At 38.5% G+C, this 12307-nt stretch overlaps 2 protein-coding genes across 2 annotated transcripts in view; one reads left to right on the forward strand and one right to left on the reverse strand.

The window, feature by feature from the left end:
* The window catches only part of LOC140240950 (transmembrane protein 268-like), a 33654-nt gene extending 30314 nt beyond the window's left edge, over positions 1 to 3340 (reverse strand). The window contains exon 1 of the mRNA XM_072320722.1: positions 3289 to 3340. Coding sequence (XP_072176823.1) covers positions 3289 to 3340 — 52 coding nt within the window. The remainder of the gene's footprint in view (positions 1 to 3288) is intronic.
* Positions 3341 to 3984: 644 nt separating this feature from the next.
* On the forward strand, positions 3985 to 10974 carry LOC140240390 (prostaglandin E synthase 2-like). Its single transcript, XM_072320161.1, has 5 exons — positions 3985 to 4533; positions 5939 to 6129; positions 7131 to 7331; positions 7740 to 7854; positions 8598 to 10974. The coding sequence occupies exons 1-5, from the start codon at positions 3985 to 3987 to the stop codon at positions 8724 to 8726; spliced, it is 1185 nt and encodes a 394-aa protein (XP_072176262.1). The 3' UTR covers positions 8727 to 10974.
* The last annotated feature ends 1333 nt before the right edge of the window (positions 10975 to 12307 follow it).

A 12307-nucleotide genomic window follows, 5' to 3' on the forward strand; every position in this document is an offset into this window, starting at 1 on the left:
GCAGGCTACACAGCTTGCTTTTCCTTTGATGTTAACCACGACGCACCTTTCTGTACTTAATACACTTCACCGAGTGTGATAGGATATCTTAATACTCGGTAGTGCTGGGGGTGGGGGTTGTGTTAACCTGTGCAAAATCGAAAAATGTAGGATACAAAATTCCTTCTTTTTGTGGAAAATAACACTGAAAGAAATACAAAATAGGACACTTTCAGTCCCTTATACCTCATTACCATCCTAATCTATTACCACAAACATTAGCATTTTACATGTATGTGCACTGTTTAAAAGGAGAAACAAACTTTCGACTAACAATATCAATTCAGTTTCCAAAGACAGTTTATCAGGATTTATCAGATCAGTTTTGCTGTACTTGTCACTGAGGTAACAAATAGGAAGGCATGGGAGTGATAAATGTAAGTATCCAAACTCAAGATGAGCATACCCTAATTTGGAAAAATACAACCAACACAATTCTGACTAAATACTGTAGGATACTCAAATGCGTAAAGCTGTATAGTGCACTGATTTCTGCGATGAACAATAAACTCTGTGTATTCAAGACTTATCTTTAATTTCTAAGGATTTTCATAAGAGTGTCAGCAGTTCTCGGTGAAAAAAGCCATTATTGTCACTGAAAATTTACAGAATGTGTGAAAGATCCATCATGAGTATAGGAATCAAAAGGAACTCTTCATCCATTCCTGAGCTTTCTTAAAAAGAAAAAAAAAAATCAGAAACATTTTTTATCTACATGTACATTCAGGTACTAGATACCAGAAAGTAGATATTTTCTTTGGAACTCTTTTGCATTATATTGTAAAACATATCTAACCCAGTTCAAGCTGAATACTAGTAGACATTAAGTGTCGGACAGTCTGTTGCAACACATTCCTGCCAGGGCTGCCATTCCCCACAATGAACTGACAAGTCTTTTTCTTTTTCAAATTGTCTCATCTGACATTTCCAAAAACAAGACAATAAGGATGCTTTAATTCAACTCAAGAAAAAAGATTTTGACATTACTACTGCTCTACATACTATCATCACTACTACAACAACTTTTATTGAGAACTGTTTTTAAGAACTACTAAGACTAATGATAAGTAATGAACAAGACCAACATGCTTGTCATTACTGCTTCTCTTGAATGTAATCAACAAATGTTCTAAAGTAGTGCAACATTTTTAAAGGGATGGTTCAGTTTTGGTTGAGATGGGGCTTCAGGCTTCCAACTTCTTTTGATGTTATTTTTTTTTTAAGATAATAAGAAACTACTTATGAAATGTTAAAGACCCATATAATTCTAAGAGGAATTAAAAGTTTATTTGATGACAGTTGGTTTTGAAATGGCTGAGACATCAAAAAAAAAAAAATGGATCCTAATAAAAGGCAAGACCCATCTTTTATTAAAGATCACTTTGTTTTTTTTGTTTGTTTTTTTTTGATATCTCAGTCATTTCAAAAGTGATTTCCATCAAGTAAACTTTGAATTCCTCTTAGAATTATGCTCTTTAACATTTCATAAGTACAGTGGTTTCTTAGTATGTCACAAAAAGTAAGCTGAATTCTTACCTAAACCAAAACTGTACCATCCCTTTAATTGGGGTGGAGAAAACAAAAATAAAAAACTGGGGTGTGGTATTTTGGGGGCAAATATCATGAAAGAAAAAAATATTAAACCAAACTCTTTATACCCTACATCCTTGGACTCTGGAACCCAGCACAGACATCCACATGTTTTTATCCCTTTGTCAGCCTTATGAAGTCAATACTAAATAGACTCTATTACGTGTTTGGAAATATCATTTTCAGCCACGTATTAAATACTTACTACCATACAGCTAATCTGTCTTTTAAGGGGGAGGGGGTTCAAAAGGAACTCTTACCAACATTAATATCATTATCATAATAATTTTTACCTCAGTGACCCAACACCAGAATAAGAATTAAAAAATATACTTTCTTTCGTTTGTTCACCTAATGCTGCAGGCACACATCTTTTCAAGGGTTTAAAGGGTTCCTAGATGACTAAGAGATCAAAAGTTAAATTAAAAGCTCAAAAAATGTAAAAATCATATGACACAGTCAGACTGAGTGATAAGTAAAATGTATGCTGCAATGTTTGCAAGTTAAGTTAAACCTGTGTTACATTTAAGCTTTACTACACCCGTTGTATGCAATCACTGTTAAAACTAGTTCCCCACAAGAGAAAAGCCATGTATTGCCACAGTGTATTGTTTACAAAATGTTAGTTAAACACCCTGTTTTACAGTAGGCTATGTTTATAATGGCCACGCTTCTATCCATTGATGGGATAGTTATACTTATTTTACAAAGTAGGCTAAATTGTCTTTACTTTTACCTTAATCCAGCGATGATGTACTAGAGTAAACCCCTATTTGTGGAAGGCATTTCACAGGCTGCCCATTTCCAGCAGGGGCTGTTTCATTCACTGATGAAAAGGCCCAATCAGGTGTCACTTCCCATACAGACACCATAGAACACTTGCAAGCATACCCTTGCCTGTTTGTGTTCTAAAGTGGGACTTTAATATCACATGTAATGTTCCTTAGCTTATTGAAATAGCTGTTTTCTTGATGAATGAAACTGACCCTGCCGCAAACAGGGTTGATTACTCTAGGTCCTAGGTGGGGTGGGAACTCTGCTCTGCATGGGAAATAGAAATCTACCTGTTCATCGATCAAAACTTACAATTGTAAATCTCGACATTTTTACACATTTTGGGGGACTTGTCAAAATGAATGTCACATGCCTTTGACTGTAGCTTAATAGTACAAGTAGAATCCAAGTAAGACAAGCCAAGGGCAGTTACTGGAATACTGGTTCCATACTACCCAGACAGAAAAATCTGTTTGTCTAGACTTAGAGGAGTTTTTTTTTTTTATCACTTTTTTTTTGTTGTTTTTTTACTTATTATGGCTCTCTTCCGTAAGAGAGAACTCTGTGAAGCCAGATGTAGTCTTTGGGAACATATCCCCGACGAGTCGACGACTTGACTGAAAGATCAGTCTGTATCTGATCGTCCGGGATATGTTCCGTGGAGACTGCTTCTGATTTCACGGAGGAGAGCAATAATGTCAAAAAAAATAAAAGACTCCTCCGGACAGACGGATCTTTCTGTCTACGGTGGTCTAGTCGACGTGACGACAAGATACAGACCCATCTTTCGATCAACATACTACTGTAACTAGACAGTGAGTGTGACTCGTTAGTAATAATGTACTGGCATATTGTTCATCCTGCTAACTCAGATTCAGAACTTACCATTCTCGATAAAGACACCTTCAGGAAACTCTGAGGGTATGGTGCCGTCCATGGTTCACCTGATAGCTGAAAATGGTATTGATGCGTTCACCGTCACAACACAGTTTGATGGTATGGTTTTACTTCCACAGTGTCAGAGATCTTCACCAAGAGTTTTCATCCAAAAGAGTGATGAAATGTTTGACGTCTGCAGGTTATGCGGCGAGAATGTAACTTAGAGTCTATGAACCCGGTTGGTTATGTTTTGATACAAGCAGTCTCACATCCGTGATACAGACAAGCCATGCGACTTCCCACCACAGTCGTCAGTCGATGATACGGGCGGGGAGACCATCTCACTGATCTATGGAGCGTGTGGCGGCGCCTGCCTGCCGAACGAGAGAGGGTGACGACGCCGCTGTCTCCTGCTACTACTGACTACAGGTGCACTAGTTCTAGGTGTAAAATTGTTTGCTTTAGATTCAGTACAGGCTACTCTAGCATTCGTGTGGGACTAAAGACACTCGGCCACACCAGAGATCAGGCGTTGCAACACAAATGCGATGGTCGTGTTTCTCAGTCCCATATCATTAGCAGGTGCTTGTATGCTGCCGCACCTGTGGGCCTACATGTACCTCATTTCGGAGTTTAGTTGTTTTTACTCCGCGGTACGGTGGTTGCGCAATAAGTACCAACAGCTGGCGCTATAACATAAAAATGGCGGCGCCCATGCGTTATGCAATTTTGAGGTATGGCCAGTTTTCTGGTAAATTATTCCTACAAAATGCCGCAGGCTGTAGTAGAACAGCGAGGATTGACGCGAGACTTTTCTCCCGATTCAGGGATCCCGGTTTCATCTCAGGAAATCGCTTTGCTGTTTTGAATTCATTGAGTGCTTTGTCGGGTCTCATGTGCGGGGCGTACCTTGCTCAGCAATGGGCTGGCTTCCCGGGATCTCAGCCGTGGGGATTGCCCTCTCCGCAGGCCAAGCAGCGTAAAGAGACATACAATCGTTGCACCGATGAATCGCAGCCAATGGAACGGAGACCACGAGTTTTATCCCATGAAGATGGGGAAAGACTCAATCTTACTCTGTATCAGTATCAAGTGTGTCCATTCTGCTGCAAATTGCGAGCATACCTTGATTACTTCGGAGTTCCATACACCATTGTAGAGGTGGACCCAATCTTCAGGAAAGAAATCAAGTTTTCAGAGTACCGGAAGGTTCCAATTTTACTGCAAAGATCACCTGGCAAGGAGGACATTGTATGTCTGAGTGGCTTTTGATATCTCAGGGTTTTTTTTCAGCATACATGTACCTATTTTAAAAGCAGCCATTAAAAAAAGGGTGTTGTTGTGTAAATGCGGCTAAATTAATTGTGGTAAAAGTAGATCAAAATCTTCAAATCAAGTAATTTTAACCCGTTGAGGACGATTCCTGAGTATGCTCGGGCAAGTGAAAGTGTTTATGGGAAATGAGTGTTGTAGCAAAATCAAACCATCCTCGATCCTCGATGGGTTAAATTCATGCGAATTAAATGTAAGAGAAGGAACGTCGTCATGAAATGGAGCCTAGTGCCCTAATAAGAGGCAGGTGTTTGGCTGAAGAAAGTAAATATGAAAAAGAGAACCTAAATAAAAAAAAAAGTCTATTTAAATTAGTGTCTTAAACAAATGACTCTGTTGATGTACTTGCTTCAGATTATGAACCTGTGGTGAGTGTTCTAAGACCACTACCTGCTATGACAATGTATTTCATGATACTGCTGCTCCCTGTTTTGTGTACATTTTCTTTGTTGTCTCGTAATCGATGCATCCTCTTGTTTGTAGGGCAAGGTATGGTGAATGATGAGCAGTGTCCTTTCCTCTTACAGAATAGGTAGCCTGACTTCACCTCGTTTGTAGATGGCCAATATTTTTTTTTTCTTTCTACCAGATTTTACCATGCTTTACCCCTTTTCTAATTTCATTCATACTTTTTATAAAAGTTTTACTGACATTTTGATCAGGAAATTATTGAAATAACTGCACCACCTACAATTTTTGTAATATGCCTCCACAGTATTGTACCATAGTCTTTCCTGCAGGGCTGCATAGAGTGTAAAAAGGGATGGTATAACTTTGTTTGAGATGGCATTTGGGTTTTCAACTTTTTGTGAGATAATAAAAAAAGACTGATACCAAATAATAAGCGTAGAATTTTAAAAGGAATTCAAAGTTTATTTGATAGAAATCCGTTCTGAAATAACCAAATACAAAGCAAAACAAAGTGGTCCTAATAGAAGGTGGGTCCCTTCTTTTACTAGGACTGGATATCTCGGCCATTTCAAACCCTTTTTTCATCAACTAAGCTTCTATTTCCTCTTAGAATTGTATGCTCTTCAATATTTCATATGAGTGGTTTGTAATTATCTCACAATGAGTTAAAATTTGAATCCCCTCTCAACCAAAACTATACCACCCCTTAAAGAGGAATTGCTCACTTTGCAATAATCAATGTGGCAGTGATTATTTTCTGAGTTTGTCTCCTTCTTTTGTGTAGTTATAGTGACATATACTTGTCATAAAAAAAAAGAAAAAAATCAGAGGAGATGAACTGTAGGTTAATATTGTTTAGCCTTGAATAGAGCTAATTGATCACATTTTCTGGATTTTGTTGTTCTCTCTTCAGCAAATGAATGATTCCTCGGTGATCATCAGTGTCCTGACGTCGTTCATGGTGACGGATGAGAAGGACCTCCATCGCCTTGTCTCCTACTTCCCCAAGATGACCTTCACCAACGAGAAGGGCAAAGAGGTCTCGGAATTTGTCAACAAATACAACATCATGCTGGGAACGCCAGGCCTCACCAAGGCTGAAAAGTAAGAGTTTACATGAATGCATCTACTGCTACAACTTCAGACAGCTACATTTATTTTCTCTGGTTTGAAAATAGAACAGTCACAAGATTCATGTCTTTGAGGCACAATTTTCTTATTATTTGTGTACTGAACGGAGCATCCAAATTCATTCATTTGATGTATTTAAGTGTTTTGTTTTCCAATGAAATTTGAAATGTTGATGCAGTTTAATATTTTGGCTTCGGAGTGACATGGCACAAATCTTGAAACAACACCTGTAACCTCAAAAGATGTGATTACAGAAAACAGAGACAACTTTAAAAGATAATCTGAAAGTTTTAAAGGAGTTTGTTCATTTTTGTTGAGCCCACCGGAGGTGAGGGGAGACTAAGGGATCGCCTGCAGCGTCTGTCCATTCGTCGTCCGTCTGTCGTCCGTCGTTCGTCCGTAACGCTACAAAAGCTTTAATAACTCTCTACTGAGGACTTCAATTTCAAACTTGGAGGGAGGAGTGGTTATACAAAGTTACACGTTTTACTAAACATGAAGGTCACCACAAGGTTAAAGGTCACAGACAGCAGTCAACAAACTTTTAGGGCCCAATGTTAAGTTTTTATTGCGCATTTTGATTATGGCTCAAAACTTTTGATCCATATTTCTGTTGGTGTCCAAACTTGGATGGTAGATGTCCCTTGGGGAGTTCAAGTTCATCACAAGGTCAAAGGTCACAGACAGTGGTCAACAAACTTTTAGGGCCCAATGTTAAGTTTTTACGGCGCATTTCCATTATGGCTCATAACTTTTGATCCATGTGTCCGTTTGTGACCAAACTTGGCTGGTAAATGTCCCTTGGGGAGTTGAAGGTCACCAAAGATCATAGGCGGGGTCAATGAACTTCCGGGAGTTAGAAAAACATTAATTTTTTCTACGCGAATGGGCGAGACACATTTTGGCACTTGCCTTGTTTATTAAATTCCCCACCAGTAGAATTCTCAATAAACTCTTATTCTTGTATGGAACAGGGCTGAGATGAAGTGGCGAGCTTGGGTGGATGATGTCCTGGTGCACAACCTTCCCCCGAACATCTACCGCTCCCCTTCCGAGGCAATCCAGGCCTTTGACTACATTTCCAGCAAGGGCAACTTCGGCGCCATGCAGCAGTTCATCATCAAGTACATCGGGGCAGCAGGGATGTTCTTTGTGTCCAAACGGCTCAAGAAGAAGTAAGGGGATACAGAGTTCAATGATTTTGTGTGCGTGAGACCAATGTATATATCTTTGATCATAATTATACTCTCTGAGAGTGAGTAGAGAATTATCAGTGAGTGGCAGTTACGTTGTTAACATCAATTGCTGAAATTTATGAATTGTGATGCATGACATATTGGTAGCTTTGTCACTTGATGTCAAGTGATATGAACACACATGCACACACACACAGACACATAAGCATACAATCTAATCACTGTCTACTGAGTTACAGAGTATGAGAGTTTTGGGACAAAGTTTGTGATGTCTACAACAACAAAAACAACAGCAGTGACTGTGTTGTGTTGTGCCGTGTTGTTGATAGTGTCATGTACCTGAAGATGCTTTTCTTTCTGTCTGCCCTCATTTGCACCTATTACCAGGTACAACATCCCAGATGACGTCCGTCAGTCACTGTATGATGCAGCCAACGACTGGATGGGCGTCGTTGGTGACCAGGACTTCATGGGCGGGGCCAAGCCCAACTTAGCAGACTTGGTAAAAATATTTAATAATGTTAAATGTTCTGAAATCGTTTTGTTAATTCTTCTTCTTTTGCGTGTTTCAGTTGCACATTACAAGTACCAAAGGACTTATGAGCACAGTGACGACAAGGGCTACATTTCATTACAAAGCCTATTATAGGCCCCTGTCTAAAAGTACTCTCCTGTGTAGCTTTATTAAGGGGTCATACCAGTAGACCTCATTATCTTGAGTGTTCCAAGAAAGGGTATGAAAAGGATTGCACTAAACCTTACAATATTTTATCATAGTCTTTATTGATTGTGTTAAAGCTCACATGCCAGATGAGGGGGATTTTTTTTCTAACTGGGTCTGCTGAGATGAAAATTAGACTATTATAGAATGTAATACTCCTTGCCTTAATACTCTTCTAGGAATTGCTGCTATTATGAAGGTAACCATAGAACCTCAAACTCAATGCTGCACGAGCATAGCCAGAATTGGCAATTTTCTCATCTCAGAAGAACTAACATAAATTATATTGGACACAGCAAAAATAAAAGCCCAATCAGTTTTGCATGAATTACAAATTATCCTATATTTTGTTATGCTGTTCTGATTGCAAACCCTTCTCAGATGTAAACAAAAATATCAGATATCAAGCAAGGATTTAACTAAGGATGACCATCTTACGTTTACTACCTTTTTTGATAGATGACATTTTAGTCAATGTTTGTGTTACATATCTTGTAATGGTTCATTTTATTTTGCATTTCTAGTCTGTGTACGGTGTGCTGAGTTCCATCGAAGGTCTGGATGCTTTCAACGACATGTGCCGCATGACAAAAATCGGGCCATGGTACAAGCGCATGAGGAAAGCTGTGAATTCGCAGGCCGGGGCACGTTGACTGCTGATCCAGAGATGACGATTCTAAAATATGTTTTAGCGATGACATTCTCTTGGTGGTCTTTTTGCCACTAAAATTTGGTGAGTGACACAGAGACTCACTCTTTGATTGCAGGCAAGGGTTTGAAAGTATACAAAATGTGTGTTGATGTAAACAGAATTTAAACTTGATACACTTTGTGCCGATGGATCAAATTTCAAAACTCCGCAGGTATTTATTAGTGTATATATATATATGAACAGTTATGTTGATACTGCATGGAATTTGAGGCATGCAGCAAGTAAAAGGACAGTGACCTGGAAGTAGGCTGTTGTGGTAGGATGTATTCTGTGCTGATGGTCATCAGCACAAGAGGAGTATGTCGTCATCAGAAGTGATGTATGAGGGAGATTTTGCACTCGAATCACTTCAGAAAATGTTATACTTTAAAGACTTCTTTTCACTAAGCTTCCCTGCACTGTCACTTCCAATGTATTCACCTCTCAGATATCATAAAATTGTGAGGTGCTGATGCCAAGACTAATTTGCACTCAGACCATGAACTGCTCGTTTGATGAGACGTTCATTTGACATTCAGAGATGCAAGTCATGTCTTCAGTGGTTATTTCACTTGAGGTGTTGCTCTGAATGAGTGTATTTCATGTATGATCTTCCAAACAAGTGTTGTCAAAGACTGAAAGATTTACATTGTGACATTTCAATGCTTTTATCTCCTGTATTTATCCATGACTGCAACAATAGCAACCACATGTTGATTTAAGTTTTGGCCAGTTTTTGTACTTCTTGTTTTGCAAAATGAAAACCCAAAGCTGACCTTGCTTGTCACACTTATACCAGAGATGTTAACCCATTTCAAGCAGCGCTTTCCGACTTCTCATGTTGATCATGTCATTGAAGTTATGTTTGATTTTGCTGATACGGGTAGTGGATAGTTGCATCGTAAAGTTTGCATCATGAGGTGCTCTCAGTAAGTTTGGAATTTTCTTATTTTATTTTGCTCGAAAGTCAAATGTGATACATGCTCTGCCTTTGCAAATAGCTAATTACCATTTACAGGTTCTCATATTGTATGGCCTCAGAGAATGGGAATTGATTTTGAACAGAATCATAGGTACCACAGATTATGACACAAAACTGGTGTGTAGGATAGACAGGGAACTGCTTTACTTGAACCAGCCAAAGAATTTGTAATCGTTGTGACACAAGTGATATAGGTGCTGCAGCAAAATGGAATGTTCGTGATATACAATTGTACTGTGGATGTGGGAAGATTATAACCCACTCTGTCTTCACATTTATAGATTTTTTTTTAACTGAACCTTTCTAATACATTCAGCCTTGTGCAAGCTGAAAATCAGTATAAATCTAGTTCTCATGGAGGTTTGTATTCCTTGTATTATGTGAGGTACAACAGAGGATGATAGCAACTTCAGCAGACATTGAATCCTATACAATTCCTCACACATTTTTTCGTGGTCATATCAGGTCGGTGGAGTAAAAGATGGTCTCTGTTCTTTGAAAACTCCTCTTAACCAATTGAAAAATCAGACCTGAACATGATTAACAGTTATCTTGATGGCTTAGATGAAATTATGAGAAGAGCATTAGGTTGTACTTGAAGGTGGAAAGATAGACCTGTGTAGTGTGTGTGTATGTGTGTATTACATGCATTTTTAAGGAGTCAGCCTTGTAAGCCAAGAAACCTTTTGTAAAATCCTGTAGATCTGTTGCTCTGGCACTAGTTAACCTAACTGCAGTTCTTGTGAATTGTATTCGTTTGTTTTCTTCATGTACTGTGTACGTCTTTTAACAAGAGAAAACATAAATTTATATGCATCTGACGTAATGGTTACAAACATGTGAAAGTGAAGGTGCTTTTAAGCTTTACCCGTGGAAAAACAAATATACCGTAAATTGATAAGCAGCTTATCCTGTCCTTAAATGGCTCTTTGGATATTCTTCTAAGAAAGTGGCAGATTACAATTGTTCAGGAGAAAGACGAAGAAATTTGACAGTGTTCTTGCCTGTGAGCAGACTCATCGAAACGTTGTCTGCGAGGTATTTCCTGTTCCTACCTAGTAGCAGAAAAAATGTATACTAGTGAATCCATTTGTGATACAAAGTAAATGTCAATAACTTGATACGCAAGATTGTCCCATGGATGTGGCAATAGGGAATTTTCACATTTTTGCTGTGAATTTTTTTTTTCCATCTACTTGTTGAGTAAATTGATATGACACAATGTGAAGCAATACTGGTTTGATGTCTTTTTGTGTTCACAAAACTGTCTCAGTTTTAGAAATCTGATAAAGTCAATGGTTGGGGGTCAAATTTACACCCACTAAGCTTAATAACCCTGAAATATGGTTGTTTAAGGCCATAGCCATTCACTTACTTTGTACCATGATACACATCAAATTTTGCTATGTCATTATTTTCATCAAATTAGCAACTTTTAGAAGTATTTTCTCCTTCACACACTTGCCACTCTTGCATGGTATATTCTTTCCAAGCTTTGAAATTGCTAACTTTTCATTTGAACAGTTAGTCTGGTACATGTACAAGTACTTCTATTTTATCTTGCCAATGTGTTTCTCAATCACAAATTCATCGTACCAGTCCCAATTTGCAAAACATACTCGTGAAATATGTATGACATAGGTACATTTCAGTGTATGAGATTTTGGTTGAATTTTGGGTCTAGGGCAATTATCCCTTGGGCTATTACCCCGAACCCTTCCCCTGACCCTAACCCTAATCCAAATCCTGAACCTATTCCTAACCCTGACCCAAACTTTAACCCAAAATCTAACCCTAATTGGCAAAACATACTCATGAAAATATATACATGTATAACATATACTGAGATTTTGGTTGTGCGTAAGATTCCATGTACATGTATATGAATACAGGGTGACATATTGCTAAATTCAGGGAGCACAGGAAGAAAATAAGAAGGAACTTCATGTGGCACAGTTTGTACTTAATAGTAATGCTGCCCATATGCTATTGCAGTACACCTGAGTTGAACCTCTCTCATCCGGCCTCCCTTTATCCGGATCTCTCTATTATACGGATGCAATCTCGCTGTGATTTTTTTTATAATTACGGGAGGAAAGGGGGATTCCCAACTCCTTGAGAACTCCTACACAAACACACATGAATAACATATTACTTCCAACATTATTAAACGTACACCTCTATTTTGGGGTCTGTTACTGAGTGTAACAATGAAAAGGTTGCAGTATACACATTACTACATGTGGTACTACAATGGACTACATCAGTACATGCGTATGTATATGTACATGTATAAAGCATTGAGTCTCCCGTATCCAGCCAAATCCCTTATCCGGATGAGCCCCGGTCCCGACTTGTCCGGATACAAGGGTTCAACTGTACTTTCAAAATAAGATTTGGAAAGGAGTACAGGGGACTCCTGTTACAACAAAGTACTCAGTACCAGCAGTTTTCTTTCGTTATTCAGTGTATCGAAATTTCTTTATACGTGTAGCTGAACAAATTAAGTGAATAAAAATACATGGATGATAACTTTGGGACCTGAATATTAGTTTGTTGTA

The sequence above is a fragment of the Diadema setosum genome, chromosome 17 (genome assembly GCF_964275005.1).
Source record: "Diadema setosum chromosome 17, eeDiaSeto1, whole genome shotgun sequence".
NCBI classification, from domain to species: domain Eukaryota; kingdom Metazoa; phylum Echinodermata; class Echinoidea; order Diadematoida; family Diadematidae; genus Diadema; species Diadema setosum.

Coding starts and splice junctions, on each gene's coding strand:
- LOC140240390 (XM_072320161.1), top strand. CDS start 3,985: ATGGCGGCGCCCATGCGTTATGCAATTTTGAGGTATGGCCAGTTTTCT. Junction 7,332..7,739: donor TCCAAACGGCTCAAGAAGAA/GTAAGGGGATAC, acceptor ACCTATTACCAG/GTACAACATCCCAGATGACG. Junction 7,855..8,597: donor AGCCCAACTTAGCAGACTTG/GTAAAAATATTT, acceptor TTGCATTTCTAG/TCTGTGTACGGTGTGCTGAG.